This window comes from Siphateles boraxobius, unplaced genomic scaffold (assembly GCF_051911475.1).
Source record: "Siphateles boraxobius isolate OS27281-9 unplaced genomic scaffold, OSU_SipBor_1 12, whole genome shotgun sequence".
In the NCBI taxonomy this organism is placed as follows: Eukaryota; Metazoa; Chordata; class Actinopteri; order Cypriniformes; family Leuciscidae; genus Siphateles; species Siphateles boraxobius.
The window spans coordinates 13519912-13538237 of NW_027508722.1; the positions used below are offsets into that span (position 1 = coordinate 13519912).

The following is an 18326-nucleotide window of genomic DNA, read 5'->3' on the forward strand; positions in this document are numbered from 1 at the left end:
ATCGCTGATAGGAATCATGGGAAATGTAGTTCATAATGTGTTTTCTAGTAATCCTCATTAACTGTTCAACTGACACCTCTACTTTTAGTAAAATATGTATTAGTTTCTGTAAACTACAATTTAATGAACAATGAAAATAACATTTGTTAATACATTAAAAAGAACTTGAGCTAATATGAACTAACAATAGCGTTGTATTTTTTATACAACTTTCCTGTGAAATACTGTGATTAATACAATTTAAATACCTCTTTTCCATTTTAATATACATTTTCAAATATAATTTATTTATGTGATGGTAAAGCTAAATTATAAGGCTGTCTTCAGTGGATATTTATACATCTTCATTGTTAGTTAACTAACGTTAAAGATAAATACTGTAACAAATACACTCACCTAAAGGATTATTAGGAACACCTGTTCAATTTCTCATTAATGCAATTATCTAATCAACCAATCACATGGCAGTTGCTTCAATGCATTTAGGGGTGTGGTCCTGGTCAAGACAATCTCCTGAACTCCAAACTGAATGTCAGGATGGGAAAAAAAGGTGATTTATGCAATTTTGAGCGTGGCATGGTTGTTGGTGCCAGACGGGCCGATCTGAGTATTTCACAATCTGCTCAGTTACTGGGATTTTCGCGCACAACCATTGCTAGGGTTTACAAAGAATGGTGTGAAAAGGAAAAAACATCCAGTATGCGGCAGTCCTGTAGGCGAAAATGCCTTGTTGATGCTAGAGGTCAGAGGAGAATGGGCCGACTGATTCAAGCTGATAGAAGAGCAACTTTGACTGAAATAACCACTCGTTACAACCGAGGTATGCAGCAAGGCATTTGTGAAGCCACAATACGCACAACCTTGAGGCGGATGGGCTACAACAGCAGAAGACCCCACCGGGTACCACTCATCTCCACTACAAATAGGAAAAAGAGGCTTCAATTTGCAAGAGCTCACCAAAATTGGACAGTTGAAGACTGGAAAAATGTTGCCTGGTCTGATGAGTCTCGATTTCTGTTGAACATTCAGATGGTAGAGTCAGAATTTGGCATAAACAGAATAAGAACATGGATCCATCATTCCTTGTTACCACTGTGCAGGCTGGTGGTGCTGGTGTAATGGTGTGGGGGATGTTTTCTTGGCACACTTTAACGCCTTAGTGCCAATTGGGCATTGTTTAAATGCCACGGTCTACCTGAGCATTGTTTCTAACCATGTCCATCCCTTTATGGCCAGCATGTACCCATCCTCTGATGGCTACTTCCAGCAGGATAATGCACCATGTCACAAAGCTCGAATCATTTCAAATTGGTTTCTTGAACATGACAATGAGTTCACTGTACTAAAATGGCCCCCACAGTCACCAGATCTCAACCCAATAGAGCATCTTTGGGATGTGGTGGAACGGAAGCTTCGTGCCCCGGATGTGCATCCCACAAATCTCCATCAACTGCAAGATGCTATCATATCAATATGGGCCAACATTTCTAAAGAATGCTTTCAGCACCTTGTTGAATCAATGCCACATAGAATTAAGGCAGTTCTGAAGGCGAAAGGGGGTCAAACACAGTATTAGTATGGTGTTCCAAATAATCCTTTAGGTGAGTGTATATTCCTCATTGTTAATGTTAGTTAATGCATTGGTTTGGAAAAAATATTTAAAAACCACAGCAATGGTTTGGAAAATATTTATTCTTTTTAAATCAGAGAGACAATGTGAAAAAAAACGGAATCACCACATCACTGAAAGATGGTAGAAGAAACAGCCGCAAACACCACACAAGAAAAAGGCATTTCCGTGACTTGCTTATATACATATTATATACACGTCTTATACAGGCCAGGTAAAAATATAGTCCTCAAAGCACTTACGGTTGCCAGAGTTGTTCCTGACACCGCCAGACATTCACAAGTAGAAAAGCTGAGGAAGAGCTTTCACAGATTTAGAGTGAATAGGAAAATTTATCTTGGACACAAACACATAAAATACAAAAATGGTTTACATTGTCAAGAACTTCCCTCAGACCCAAAATAAAATACATACTAAAGATTATGTAATACATACAATCATCTACGGTACATAGAGAATTCAAAATACATACAGGTTGACAAAGTAAAAAAGAAAAACAAGACATTTCTTAATAAATACAATCACTGAAATACATTGGCAGAAACGTACATATTGCAGTAGGTTGGTTGGTCGGTTTAGTGTCAGAGTTGCCAGCATTTAATTTGATGTGTCTGTTGTGCAAATGTCTGTTTCACTGTATTAATACAAAGACTGGACAAAGCCCTACATGAACCAAAGCGTAAAGAATATCGGTCTCTGTTTGCCCACTCACAATGCGTTTACAATCTTACTTTCATTCGCATTACGCATTGTCAGGTCCAAAGTTTCATTTTTAGGATATTTAAGTCAAGATGTTTTAGTGTGCTTTCTAGCCTGTAAGAATAGATTGATCAGTATGAAATTTTGGTCAGAGAAAGGCAGTTATTTTTGCATCTTGAGACCATAAACACAAATTAATAAATAACAGAAACATAAATGAATGAGGCCTGAATTGTGAAGATCCCAACAACAACAAAAAAAAGCCTACACAAGCCAACTGTGAAATTAAGCCACTGAGAGCTGATCCAAGATCAGTTTATGGGTTATGAATTTCAGAACCTAAAACTATAAAAGATGCATCATACAGAGCAGATACAAGCACCACATTGGAAAGTGAAATGAATACAAACATTGTGTGCAATATTAGTTTTATAAAAGTAACTTCATCATTATATAGACCCAATATCCTTCAACAGAGAGGCGATAAATATTTACTATAAAATGTAAAAATGTTAATCAGGGCATTGTTAATCTTATTTTATTTACTGTACTGTAGGACTCTAGAGTTAAATGTGAATCTATGTAACTTCTTACATTCACAAATAATCCATAACGTTTAGAAACGCTGTAAAAACCTTCTGTGACCAAAACCAGTAAAATATACCAAACTGCTTCTCTTTGTTTTTAATATCATTGCCAAAGCCAAAGCAAATCCTAAAATGTGTACTTTAAGAGGACAACTGTGAGTTAAGCTCTAGCTTTTTAGAGATATTAGCTTGCCGTGGGCTGGATTGGTTTTCCCCCTAGATAAAACGGTATTGTGAAGCATTAAGGTGCGTTATCAAAAAGTTCTGTAACATGATCTGACAAAGACTTGAACAATAGACATTGAAATGATTCAAACCAAAAGACAGAAAAAGACCCAAACCAAAAGTGTACATTATCACTTTGATTAAAATAAATCAATCATAGAATATGCATAAATACTGCATCCACTGTGAAGCTTTATAGGTTTCTTCAATACAGACTGTCAATGTGCATATTCTATCTGCATTTTATTCAGGTCTGCAAAGACAAATCCTTGGCGAACGATCCCTTCGCTCCAACACTTGTGTGATTTTAAGAGCTGCAGTTCACCGACTGTTTTATTTGGGACAACACAACACTGTTCAAGCCTACAGTCAGCCCTACTTCAAGACTGCATTGTCAGTCTCAGATCTGTGTGGCAGAGGAATCAGGGCCTGGAATCGGCCAGCGAGAAACTGTGAGTAACGCCTGTCAACCAATGGATCCATTGACAACTACTTCCTCTGTTAAATCGATGCAAATGGGTGTGATAACAGAAAGGCAGATTCATCAGAGAGCTTGCAGTGAGCCGAAGACTCCGCAGTTTTCTTTCCAGCTCCTCTAAAGTGTTCACATGTGCCCTGGTAAAGTCCATTTTCTTTCTATGCTCAGTTTAAATGATTATTTATTCTCAGGGTGAGTCGAACTACAACCGTTGAACAGATTTAACATCCCGCCATCTAGATATCTGCTGTGTGAATATTCTCAAGACTTCTTATATACCGACAATATGACGTTAGAATGTAAATGAAGTCTACATTCCTGATAATCAGATAGCCGAAAGGCTTTTCAGTCCTGTCTACACATTATAGGACTGTGTATAATGCTAGAAAACAAATAGGTTTGTACGAAAAGGCCAGAAAACATGCACTGTGTAACAAAAACATCTGTAACAGGTAGATCTGAAATGACTTAAGCAGATCCATGTTGGTCCGAGTGATTTCTGTAACCAGCAGAAATGAGTGTTTTCATACCAACGCGCTGCTTTCAAAAGCTGCATTAAGGCGGATGATTGGAAGACGTCATGGCACATCAATCAATCAGTCTATTCATTAACATGTTATTTATAAGACAAGAGCTGCTGTGCTGGAAGAGCACATCCGTAGCGTTTTATACATGTACAGGAACACAGAATGAATAATTATTTACAGGCCTACATACATGAATACAGTACACTAATATTACGGGGCCCTTGGCAAGGCAGCCATATGTGCATTAAAACTAGAATATGACATGCATGCGGATCCGTCCATTTCTCAAACTTGACAGTTGATTGGTCCAATGTGGAGGGGCAACTTGCAATGGGCAAATGCAAAAGACAGGTGCATAGAGACAATTGTATTTGATTATAACAAAATATCTAAATCTACTTAGAGTGGCACCTCAAAGAAGGCAATTGTAAAGCAACTAACCATGAAACACTAAGCCTGAATGCGGCGTATTTAGAAGAGACAAAGCTATTTTATCTTTAACACTCAAACGCATTTATTTTTTAAAAAGTGGGAATCATTTTTGGTGGTTTTTCCCCTATTTTTATTTTTTGTCGCTCTAAGGGCACATGCTGCCTCGACACAGAAAGAGCTGGAAAAACGATGCTCTCATCAGGTTTACTCAAAAAGAATAGTCATAACAATGAACCTTCATATGTATTCACAGAAAGCCACTGAGAAATAGAAGTTGCCTGCTTATCTCCAAAATAACGCCTTCTGAGATAAACATAGTGGAGCGCTAGCAGCCGTTACTCCAAGTCACACCAGTTCGGAGAGAATCAAAAGGTTTACAGACCTATATAAATAAAGATTTATGCAAAATAGCATCCAAGGATAACATAAAGTGGAGCCAGCTGTGTAACACTAGCTAGGCAGAGAAAACTAAAATTGGTTTGTGCACCTGCTTGCCCTGTTTTAAACGTTTAAGAGAGAAAGGCAGTAAAGAATGTGACTGAGATGGTAATATCCCTTTTCCAATAACTTTGTGGTTAAAACTGGTTTTAGCAGCATTTCCTGTGCAAGAGAAAGAGAAAAAGCCATCAAAGTTCCTCGCTCAATGGCTTTTCTTCACTCCCTCTGTTTCCCACTCACTTTTAAAACACACTTCATTGTGCTGAGGACGTTGAGTTCTTTCCCAAGCTCCCACTGAGAGAAAAGTGCCATCATAGCAGTGCTCATAGCATAGCCCTTCGTCTCTTTTGAGTTTCTGTGTGTCCATCTCTCGCTTAAATGCTCTGCTCCTGTGTCTTCAGTCATCGCTCTGCTCTTACTGGAAACAAGCAATATGGTCTTTAATAAAAAAAATCACATTTTTGGCTCAACGAAATTATTTGGAGTTTAGATACAACTTACAAAACAAATGTCAGTCTCTGGGATGACGTCTTTGAGCGAAATGGCATCTTCGTTGCTTAACTGCTCATCTAAGCATTCGGCTCCAGAGCTGAAGAAGAGAGCGAAAGATGAAGTCTCTCTTCACATATTTACTTCACCCAAATATTAGAATTTTGTCATTATATACCACCCTATTGTTCCAAACACATTCACAAAGTACGAGGTTGTTTTTGAAAGAAGTCTCTTAACACATTTTGTGTTTTCGACAAATCAAATTAACAATTTAGAGTGAATGTGTGCATATTTAAAAAAATATATATATTATTTACAAATAGTTTAAATGTATTACTTTAAAACTACAATTAGACGTAGAACTTATTTTCTGTTTTTCACTGAAATCCCTTTTAATTATTTAATTCCTATAAATAAAACCCTTCTAAAAAAATTGGTCCTCCCCAATGCTCAAGACACGTTGACCGGCGTGAGAGGTGATGAGATGCGAAATGTGTGTGTGCGTTTGGTTATACCTCTGGGGGGCGCTGTTGTCAGGCTCAGTGACTGCAGATTTGTGCACCTCCACCCCTACTGACCTGTAAGTGAGCGACCATAGTTATACAAACGAAGGTGAAACAGTGCCAGAGAGATTTAAACGAGAGAGATGATGATGATGATGATGATGAAGAAATATAACCGACAAAAAAAGACTGCAAGAAACTACACAAAAATCAAAAGGAGAGACAGATTAGAACTGAAAAAAGTTAAAGAGAGGTAGTAGTGTGGAGGTACCTTTTAGGAGGTGATGATGATGATGATGCCATTCCTGTGCTGCCTTGTGAGGAGTTGGACATATTTGATGCTGCAAACTCACTAGAGCTTCCTGCTAAGGGATCGGTTTGTTGGAGCAGGTCCGGTCTGCCCGACTGCATGCCTGAGAATGACAATCACAGGGACTTAGGATTTGAATTATGCTCCAAAGACTATTGAAGGCCTATTCACACTAAATCTGACTCAACTAAAAAGATCACACAAAAATATTTTAAAACAATGCACAGTGACACGCCTACTGCTTTGCATTCAATGGCTATGATGATTCACTGCCGTATCCCAACTTTTGTTTAAAGAAAGTAGTAAATTCCGTAACAGACTTGATTTAAATAGTTATGGTTGCGGGACTCACCACTCTCTCCTTCTGTGTCGGACTGGTTAAGGTGAGAACGGTACACGAGCCTGGCGTCAGCAACTGTCTGTCCGCCAGGGGCGGGAGCAGAGCTTCCCATAGGAAGCCGTCTCACAACGCTCGAACAGCCACTTCGACTCTTCTTTGAGGGGGAAGATTTTACTGGGAACGGGGAGAGAGAGGCACAGGATGATGACATCACAAAACCACTGAAAGTTCAATGACCGAAATAAAGACATAACTTAAAGGTGAAGCATGTAGTTTTTGCAACACTAGTGGCACCTAGCGGAACTTCAAAAATAATACAACTTTGCAAACGCCCCTTCACATGTCGAGCCTTCCCCAACTCAAACATCACAAATACAGCTTTACATGTGCTTGTGAAGCCAAATCTTTACATGTAAAAGTTGTCTACTTTTAATAAAAGCTCCAACATTTTAGGAATACTTTTAGCTGTGTTGCTATGAGTCATGAATCAATGACACATAGCAATGACACAATCAGAAACAATTGAGTAGCACTCTGCCTAGAACGAATGCGAGCATCTCGCTTATAATAAACTCATCTGCACTGGGCATATTTTTTTGACATTATGTGCCACAACTGTTTGAGCCTTTCTGGACACTAAGTAAACATTATAAACTGGTACATTTGTCTTTCTGAATGGGTGCATAATGATGCTGTGTGTGTATGGTATTAATGAGTCCAAAGTAGAGTGTTGCATCACAATGCCCCATTCACTTTGACGTGTTCATGACCGATTTCATCTTTGAAAGGTCTAAATGCAGTGAATTTTGGCTTGGGACTTTTGTAACCAATACTGAATGACTTCACCCATGTAACATGTCATCCATGGTCTCACACCAGCTAAACACCCTGTGGGTCCGCCTGCTACAGTAGCCACGCCCCAAACTTATGCTATTGTTCGAGCTGGAGTGATTGACAGATCTGAGTGAACTGCTGTTAATGTTAAGATGGTGCCTGGGAGCTTCAAAGTTTACACTTATAGGGGAGAAAAACCCATGAATGGCATACTATAATAGTAGTAAATGAACAATAAACTTGGTCAAGATAATGAATTTTAAAATAAAAATCATACATACTTCACCTTTAAAGTAAATTATCATCAAAAATGAAAATTGGCATAATTTACTCACCCTCACATCATTCCAAAACCATAAGACTTTTATTCATCTTCAAAACACAGACCTGATAGATTTCTGTCCCCAAGATATTTTTAATGAAACCTAAAAGATGTCTGTCCCTCCATTGAAATATAGTCTATTACGCCAAAACTTTCAAGCTTCAAAAAGTTATAAAGATATCGTACAAGTAATGCATTTGGATTGAGAGGTTCAATCCAAGTCTTCTGACGAGAAACAATCACTTTATATGATGAATATTTAAATTTAGGCTTTTGACTTGCTGTTTGAACGTGAGTTAATCAATGTTTGATGTAAATAATTCTACCGTGTCTCTTCACAAGACTAAACTGCTCGATTCATATGGATTACTTTTACAATGCATTTATGAACTTTCAATGGAGGGACAGAAATCTTTCAGGTTTCATAAAAAAAACACATTTTCATGTTTTTAAATGAATGAATGTCTTATGGATTGGAACAACATGAGGGTGAGTAAATGATAAATGCATTTAAATTTCTGGGTGAACTAACCCTTTAAAGACTCGCTGGACAAGTAGATGTTTTTTTTACTTACGTGTTTTCTTAAAAACTGTGCTGCACATGAAACGCTGGAATCGCTCAGCGTAGAATCCGGGCCGATGTACAGAGACTGTGTCCTAAAACGTGAATGTTATTTATCTCACAATGGTTGCAAACAACTAAGTGCAAAATAACCATAAGGTTAGGAACCATAAGGAACAGATGACTTACCCCATCGTGAACCAAGGCCTTCCAGGAATGCTCTATTTTTTTAATAAATCTAAAAAAGGAACAAAGGCGAGATATTAACGATGGTCACAAACATGCACACACAACTCTTGTCTGTGACTAGTCACCTGTATGACTGTAATATGTCAATGATCCCAATATAAACCAGTATTCTGTCTCCTTTACTGCTGCGTGCTGGGATTCCTCCCCATCTACGGACAAAACAGGAAATTGCATGCATTAAATGACATTCATAATTTAATTTTTTTAATTTATAATAGTCCTTTTACAAATGTTGCTTGTCAGACTGTAAGAACATGATCCCCGCTGTAAGCCATGTCACACTGTAGGATCTGAGCTGTCATTAATGTCAGACTCTCATTGTATGGCAGTCAAGACACGTTAAAAATGGACACATTCAAGAACAGTCGTCTGGAGCTTTACATCAATCCGTGACACGTTCGGAGACTGTGAGCAGCATTTACATGCGGGATAGAATTGGTGGCTAGAAAACAAAAAATATCTCTAGCGTTAATTTTGATCATGGTCTTGAAAAGAAAAATGGGAGAAAATGTAAAGGTGTGTGAAGCAAGTGGTGGTTTGTTGTTGCACTAAATGTGTCATCAGATCCTGCGCTCCTGGTTTTAAAATTGTTGGTTGTCGTAGGAGAAGCCAGACTACAAGACTGTGCGTCAAATCTTCTGACACTGACAGTATTTCATCAGAGGTCAAATCTGATCACAAGGGTCATTAATCGGCTGTCGGCGAACATGTGAAACTAGTGATTAAAGACTGCAGATTTTAGCCTAGGATTAGAGGAATCTTTACACAATTTGTCTCAGGCGGCCAAACTGTGGCCAAAATCGTACAGTGTGCACACGGCTTAAAGGAGAAGTTCACTTTAAAATGAAAATTGGCCCATGATTTACTCACCATCAAGCCATCCTAGGTGTAATATGACTTTTTTCTTTCAGACGAATACAATCAGAGTTATATTAAAGGGTTAGTTCACCCAAAAATGAAAATTATGTCATTAATGACTCACCCTCATGTCGTTCCAAGCCCGTAAGACCTCCGTTCGTCTTCGGAACACAGTTTAAGATATTTTAGATTAAGTCCGAGAGTTTTCTGTCCCTCAATTGAAAATCTATGTACGGTATACTGTCCTTGTCCAGAAAGGCAATAAAGACATCATCAAAGTAGTCCACATGACCTCAGGGGGTTAGTTCGAATTTTTTGAAGCATCGAAAATACATTTTGTTCCAAAAATAACAAAAATGATGACTTTATTCAGCATTGTATTCTCTTCCGGTTCTGTTGTCAATCCGCGTTCACGAGGCCAGTGACGCTGCAGACGTAAGACGCTGCTGACGTGTTATCTGGTGCGTCCGTGTATTCAGGTTCAAATAAATATGTCTGGTTAAAAAAAAATGCAAGTCTTCCCCTGTGTCGTAATCCTTAGACATGTTTGCAAAGATTGTTTTGTTTACAGCGTGCGTCTCCCTCAGACTGTAAACGAAGCTCGGGCGCACCAGATAACACGTCAGCTCGTCTTACGTCAGCGGACTCATGAACGCGGATTGAAAACAGAACCGGAAGAGAATACAATGCTGAATAAAGTCGTCGTTTTTGTTATTTTTGGAACAAAATGTATTTTCGATGCTCCAAAAAATTCAAACTAACCCACTGAGGTCACGTGGACTACTTTGATGATGTCTTTATTGCTTTTCTGGACAAGGACAGTATACCGTACATAGATTTTCAATGGAGGGACAAAAAGCTCTTGGACTGAATCTAAAATATCTTAAACTGTGTTCCGAAGATGAACGGAGGTCTTACGGGCTTGGAACGACATGAGGGTGAGTCATTAATGACATAATTTTCATTTTTGGGTGAACTAACCCTTTAATAAACACCCTGACACTTCCGAGCTTTATAATGGCAGTGGATTGTAACCATCAGAGTGAAGCTCAAAAAAGTGCATCCATCCATTATATAAGAAATCCACACGTCTCCAGGGGGTTAATAAAGACCTTCTGAAGTAAAGTGATTAGTTTGTGTAAGAAAAAAATATTCATATTTAAACATTATAAAGTAAAATAAATACACTTAAGTCGCATCCATATGTTTGTTTGGCCGGAAGCTAGTTACTTTTATTTATAATATTTTAAATATGAATATTTTTCTTATATGAAGGTCTTCATTAAAGGACAATTCCGGCGCAAAATTAACCTAGGGGTAAATAACACATGGGTATTGAGTCGACCGTTCTCCGGGATGTACCCAGTTTTAGAGCCATCTTTGGAAAGTTGAACCACGAACACCATGCTACGTGCTGGTCGATAGTCACAGTTCAGCTCACGTAGCTCGGCGTTCGTGGTTCGACTGGTCGAGACTGTTTTCCAAAGATGGCTCCTGCTTGTATACGTGAAGTGTACTGTCTTTATAAAGTATCTTCTTATTAAACTCTCTGTACACTTACAAAGTTCTCAATGCTTCGGTTTGCAGGTAGGGACCCTCATTTATGCTACCGTGTTAGTGTGGGGCTATTTTGAGCTTTGTTAGTGGTATTAACTAGCGATTTTTATTTTTACTTATTCTATGCCCTATATACTAGCGTTATAAACGAATCTGTGGTAAAACTAAAACTAAAGCTAAAACTGGGTACATTCAATTATCATGAAAACGCATCCCAGAGAACGGTCGACTCGGTACCCATGTGTTATTTAGCCCTAGGTTCATTTTGCGCCAGAATTGTCCTTTAACCCGCTGGAGGCGTGTGGATTTCTTATATAATGGATGGATGCACGTTTTTGAGCTTCAATCTGATGGTTGCAATCCACTGCCATTATAAAGCTGGGAAGCATTAGGGTGTTTATTAATATAAACTCTGATTGTATTCGTCTGAAGTCATATACACCTATGATGGCTTAATGGTGAGTAAATCATTGGCTAATTTTCATTTTAAAGTACTCCTTTAAGTCAAATGAAGAAAGGGATGAAAGGGGTGTGGGAGAAAGATGGAACAATTAGAAAGTTAAAGAGGACAGAAGACATAGGAAAAAGACTTCGAAAAGCACATAAATGGGTGGATGGGTGCATAGATGGGAAGAAAATCAAACAGAGAACATAAACGAGTAGAATAATTTGACGGTGACTAACTGGTCCTCTGTTTCCAGGGTTCCTTTCCCTTTGGCCTCTCCCTGTATGGACTCCATGGCGGTGCTGTACAGGGCTTTCTGAGTCTGCGGCCTCCTGTGGTCTGGTGTCACGGCCCCCTCGGACCCCCCGCCCTCTACTGCCCCTGCTCGCTCACGACATGCCTGATCCGTGTTGTGGATCCCCACCAACAGACTGTAGTCCATAATCTTAAAGCTCTGTAGCAGCTGTCGAATACAGAGATAGATTAACTAAACAAATCTTGTTTTTGACAATATTCAATATGTATATCTGGATATTTACATATTTGCACCAAAATGGTGATTCATTTATAAATTTGTTGACACAAAGCATCTTTTCAACCAAACTATTGTAGTCAAAATCAGAGACTCAAAATGTTTAATGCATCTAATAAAATACAGTATATATATATATATGCAACAAACCCAGCCAAAAAAATTAAAATTTGGCAGTTTGGATTTAAATAGGCAAATGCTTAAGAATTAGATCATTATTGTAGTGATTATTATGTAATCATGTAATCAAGCATGTAGGAATACACATCATGGACATATTCCAGGATGACAATGTTAAGATTTATCAGGCTCAAATTGTGAAAGAATGGTTGGGAGGGAGCATGAGGAGTCATTTTAACACATGAATAGGCACCTCCGATTACACATTTACTTCCACCCAGAGGTGCAAACATTTTTGTTCAAGATCTTGTATTGATAATGCAAAAGTCCAGCACTCTGTAAAGTCTCCTTCAGCACATCCCAAAGACTTGCAATGAATTTAAGGTCTGGACTCAGAGGTGCCAAGTGTGAAAATGATTCTTCATTCTTCCTCCCAACCATTCTTTTACAATTTGAGCCTGATGAATCTGACATTGTCATCCTGTATTGCTGTACTGCAACAAACTATATTTAAATCACTTTAATGATTGTCATTCTACTGTTCAAAAGTTTGGGGAAAAGAACATACCATGATTTACACAAAAATATTAAGCAGTACAATCTTTTTAAACTGTGATGGCAATATAAAATGTTACTTGAGCACCAAATCAGCATATTATAATGATTTCAGAAGGATCATGTGACAATGAAGACTGGAGTAATGATGCTGAAAATGCAGCTTTGCCAACACAAGAATAAATTACATTATAAAATATTATTAAAATAGAAACAGTCATTTTAAATTGTTGTAATATTTCACAATATTACTGTTTTAATGTATTTTTAATCAAATAAACTGCTTTGGTGACCATTTCAGACTAAAAAAAAAATCATACCGACCCCAAACTTTTGAATGGTAGTGTATACTGAATACTCATTATCAAAATCTTCATAATCCTGGATTCAATGTTTAAACTATGCTCACCAGGCAGTCCCGCTGGATGGTTTTGCAGAGGGCGCTGTAGTTGTCCGGTTCTAGTTGGATGCCCTCAGGCATGTCCAGGATGAAATCCAGGTCTTTGTAAGTAGGGACTCTTTTCTCTCTCTCTTTAGGGGAGGCACGGCGCTTGTACGTGGAGCCCTTCAGGTCATATTTGTGGTGCATAGGCACACTGCGGGGCAACAGGTTGTTCATTACGACGATACGGATGTTCTTTCCACCCGCCTGCACGCAATACAAGCCGTAGAACTTCGGGAGCAGCGTTCTCTTGTTCTGATTCAGATTCTGAAGGAATAGAAAGTGAAAAAAGCTGTAATATCATAAATCGGACATACTGTAGATGAATGCTACAATTTGACTTATAACATGTATCTAAAGTACAGGAATACATGCGTGTAACACTCACCATGAAGTACCCAGGCAGTAGTTTCTGCAGAAACTCTGCTTCCTTGTGCTGCACTGTTTTAATAATGAACTCATCATCGCTTGTCACATAAAATATTGATCCACTCGCTCCAGGGTTGGACAGTTCGATCAAAGGATCATTACATAGAGAATACTGCGGACAGGAAGAAATCACATGAGGGATGTTCCTAAGGACAATGACCTCTGATGATGACTGTTATATAAATGTGTAAATATAAATATACTGTTCAAAAGTTTGGGGTGGGTAAGATCTTTTTTTATGTTTTTGAAAGAAGTCTCTATAGCTCCCCAAGGCTGATCAAAAATAGAGTAAATATAGAAATATTGTAAAATATTATTACGGTTTTCTATTTTAATACATTTTAAAATTTAGTAGTTTATTCCTGTGATGGCAACGCTGAATTTTTAAATTGTTTTTTAAACATTCTTCAGTGTCACATGATCCTTCAGAAATCAGTCTAATGCTGATTTGGTGTTTAAGTAGCATTTATTATTATTATCAATGTTCAATACAATTTTGCAGCTTAATACCATGTTTGAACAGCATTCATTAGAAATATAAATATGATTTGACATTATAAATGTTTTTACTGCGACTTTTGATCTCTTTAACGCATCCTTGGTGAAAAAAAAGTATTAAAGGGTTAGTTTACCCAAAAATGAAAATTCTGTCATTAATTACTCATGTCGTTCCAAACTTGTAAGACCTTCGTTCATCTTCGGAATACAAATTAAGATATTTTTGATGAAATTTGAGAGCTTGTGTTCAAAAGATGAATGAAGTTCTTACGGGTTTTTAACAGCATGAGTAATTAATGACAGCATTTTTTTTTTGGGGTGAACTAACCTTTTAATTTCTTTAAAAAAAATCTTGAGTCCAAACTTCTGCACAGTGTGTGTGTGTGTGTGTGTGTGTGTGTGTGAGTGGTTTCTATAGTGCAAAAAAAAATTGTCAAGGGTTCATCCTCAATGATTAAAGTTGCAGCCAGTGATTTCTGAGAAACGATATTGAAAGTGGATCGGACTGAGCACCACAACACACTTCAGCCACACACAGCCAATCAGCTCATGATGTGTGTGTGTTGCATAGCGTGTTCATAAATTTGGTGGCGGAGCTATCAAGATAGGGGTGTGATCCTTTTGGGAAGGTGCACATTTGTTTTGGTGATTTCAAATATCAGGTGCGTTTCTCAAAAACATCTTATGGCACCTTTAATATTAATGTAAACAATTAATAATAAAATAAATATGATTTATTTTAAATATAATATATATATAGGTTCAGCCAACCAGGTAGTCATCAGGTCGAATGCCGAAGAGTTCTCTGAAGTAACGGAAGGCGATGGGGGCGTAAGTCTTAAACCTGAAGTCACCGTGGTGATGTGCTGGAGTCAAATTACTTCCTTCACTGTAGGAGATAAGACATGGAGAGCAAATCAGAGACAGGGTTATGAGTTTCTGTTTTATTACACCTACAGTATAACCTGGCGAGCTGTCCACTGTTCGTTTCAGAGGTTTGAACACGCATATGATGCCTAAAGACTCTATAATGGCATTTCACTTAGTTTTAACGACACACAAACTTAACAACAGTCAGCACTCACAACACCCATTCAAATCTATTTAAATACCTACAGTGCATGATTGAGCAGTTATATATAAGTGGAGGTCGTTTTGTACACACACCTGGGGAAGAAGATGCTCTCTACTACATAAAAGTCCTGCATGAGAACATCTCTCTCAGCTTTCTGACTGAGGCTGCCCACCGTGTGTGCGATACCCAGCTGGATGGCACCTTTGAGGGCGGAGGAGGTCGTCTACAGACAAAGATCGAGTGCGTGTGTGAGAAGAATGCGTGAGAAAGAAGTGCAAACAGAAAGGAAACACTAGATAAATATCACAATGGTTATTTTAAATAACCTATAAATGAGCTGTTACGTGGGTGGCGTGGGAACATAATGCATTTATAAAAATTAAAAAAAACACAGTAATTTCCAGTAAAACAGATGCTGGAATGTGTCATTATTAGGAGTGGGAGATATCGTTTTTAAAAAAAAAGTTGTTGATATTTTTCCACTCTTGACAACTCACAATATGCGTTTATAAATTGATGTATATGCTTAAAATTATGCCTCCCCCATTATTTCAACTAAACAGTCACAGTTGAAATCTGTAGTTTTACCATTTGTTTATGAATTGAATGTGTCAAGTGTCTAATAAACCTTGTTCCCTTCATCTATGATATCTTTGGGGGGAACACTGATTTTACTATTCATTTCCTAATAAGATCAAATAAAATATATATTTAAAAAATGAAGAAAAATAAAATTGGAGAACATTGAAGGATGATGCAAATGTATCACTGAATGAGACTTTTGTAGTAATTGACTATTTTGACCAGTATAAGGAAGGATCTTGAAACTACAGTAGTCAACATTTGAAGTGGATCAATAAAGTTAATCAAAGTTGTCTAAGACAATAACGGGTATTGCTCAAAATGAAAGGTTTTGATCCACTTTTTAATTTCACAGTTTAAAAACACGCTTTTTAGGAGTCTTAAAAGGCAAATAAAATCACATTAAATTCACTGTGATATTCACAATTCTGCTTAATTTTACATCATCATAATTTCAGCATGCATCTCATGATAACCTCTCTTTCCTTTCCAACTCCTCCCTTTGGTCTGTTCCTCTTTTCTAGCCCAGTTTATCTCTCTTGCCCTTCTTCTGTTATCAGATGACACATTTGACTGCCAGCTGACCTTTTTGTAAGTCGTTTCTCCTGTGGGGTCAACTCCTCGGTGACCAATGGTCTTCTTCATACTCTGAGATGATCCTGGCCCCTAGGTTGGAGAGACAGAGACACAAAAGAGTGACAGAGTTAAAAGTGGAACTGAAAAAGTCAACTGGTTTCATGTCAATAGATGGGATTCAAGAGCCCTCAAATCTTTCCAGGTTTGACTTCCTGTTTGTCGGGTGTTTCTTCGAGTCAAACACAGACACGCAAATTCCTGTCAGTCTGTTCATCCTCTCACTGTCTTGATACATGTGAATCTTCAATTGACAATGGGAGCAGTGTGTGTGTGTGTATCTAACTGTGTCAATATTTGTCCTGTTCAAGATCCTTCTCACATGACTGTTTGACACACAGTAACAGTAAGTCAATCTTACTTCAGGGCTCATGTGTTAACATTCCTCTACCAATGTCCAGCAACTAAAAAAAACACTCCGACTTGGATGAAACTGTGGATACTGATCTGAGATTTTACAAGTACATGGCTGACTGAAGAGAAACTGAGAAAACAAGGGAGGGTGAAAATGTTTGCATGAAGCACTGAGTACAAAAACCAGCGAGGCAGGATCTGACATCTATTTAGCGATGACTCAAGAAGCTGTGCTATATTGTGAATACAGTCATGACTAAAGGGCAAAGTTAAACCCATATTTACCATACAGCACGACCTCGAGCGCCTTTTTGCTGCTATAGGCCTTATGCGCCAGAGAAACAAAAGCGCAGCCATCTTTCGAAATAGTCTTTAAACTTCAGTTTTTGCAGTAGCTCTGTATATTGACCAGCTAGGAATCAGAAAGATGTGAGACTGACATCATGTGGAAAATGGGCCCTGGCCGGTCGATCGGTGCGTCTCTACTTTCATATCTGACTAAAAACAAACTGAAAACTGTTCTGAGAAAAATAATTATGAGTTTAATTAACCTTCTAAAAAGAAAATGATGAAATTTGTGATAATTAAATCTGTATGTTTACTGACTGGCTGTTCGTATCACAAACGTAGGCCTAGCTGAAGTTACACATTTACAGTTTAACTCCGTGCTCCAAAACTGTGACTCTCATGAACCAGGCATAAGGAACCAGCTAGCAAACATTAAATATCCCAACGTTTTTATTTAATATATGAATTTTATTTTTTACTATTGGCCAATTAATTATTTCATTTGTTTTGTTGGAAAACACCTTATAGCATGACCTCTATTATATTCTGCATTTGTACTGACCAATCAGCTGTCAGGAATGGAACCATCCGCTTTATAATGATCAAACATTACATATCCCACTACACACTGGGAAGACTTGTCAACTTAAGGTATGATCCTTGCCCTTATGGGGTATGCATTTGAGTACGTGTTCCACTTCTAGTTAAATTGACCCTTCGCTAAGCCCTGCCCTCCTTAGTTACTGTTGCTACGCCTGTCAAGCTTTCGCGTCTAGCACATCTATTACAGTGTGTATGCACCGGTGTCAGACATTCCCAATGTTATAATTAGTAATTTTTGGCGAACATGTGAAATATCTGAGAGAGCAAGACAAAAGGGACTGCAGTATGCATTCGAGGGATATATCCACGACATAATATGCAACCGATTAGAGAATACTTTCATAAAAATTGAAGCTAAAGCCTATAGTCGCAGCAGCCGCCGCCTCATACGCTGACCATTCACATGGGAAACACACAAATCGAGGAACAGCTATGTTCGTGCACAGCAGTGAAACTAATCTAATAATTATAAATCAAACAGTTTATCCATAAATCTTGTGGAATAACACGGTACAGCCGCGATCGGATTGGGTTAAAGTTACTCAGTCAGGGGTAGTAACATTAGGCCGTCGATTAACAAAATGCGGAAATATATTTTAAAGTATGTCAGTGAGCCTCCGTCTTGTCTTTAAACGTCTAATTTTACATTAAAACATCTGCATTATGAACAAAGAACCATAATTATTTCCAACTTCCAAGCAATAGGTGTTTTTGTTAATCCTGTCAA

The 18326-nt window shown here is 38.1% G+C and overlaps 1 protein-coding gene across 1 annotated transcript in view; it reads right to left on the minus strand.

The window, feature by feature from the left end:
* Window positions 1-1674: 1674 nt before the first annotated feature.
* Window positions 1675-18326, minus strand: part of pip5k1ab (phosphatidylinositol-4-phosphate 5-kinase, type I, alpha, b) — a 28485-nt gene continuing 11833 nt past the window's right edge. The window contains exons 3-16 of the mRNA XM_077208458.1: window positions 16307-16387; window positions 15232-15362; window positions 14836-14953; window positions 13526-13678; window positions 13105-13404; window positions 11728-11951; window positions 8694-8777; window positions 8569-8617; window positions 8393-8474; window positions 6674-6835; window positions 6283-6424; window positions 6024-6086; window positions 5518-5605; window positions 1675-5434 (exon numbers count right to left, since the gene is read on the minus strand). Of these exons, the coding sequence (XP_077064573.1) occupies window positions 5432-5434; window positions 5518-5605; window positions 6024-6086; window positions 6283-6424; window positions 6674-6835; window positions 8393-8474; window positions 8569-8617; window positions 8694-8777; window positions 11728-11951; window positions 13105-13404; window positions 13526-13678; window positions 14836-14953; window positions 15232-15362; window positions 16307-16387 (1680 nt within the window). The 3' untranslated portion in view covers window positions 1675-5431. The remainder of the gene's footprint in view (window positions 5435-5517; window positions 5606-6023; window positions 6087-6282; window positions 6425-6673; window positions 6836-8392; window positions 8475-8568; window positions 8618-8693; window positions 8778-11727; window positions 11952-13104; window positions 13405-13525; window positions 13679-14835; window positions 14954-15231; window positions 15363-16306; window positions 16388-18326) is intronic.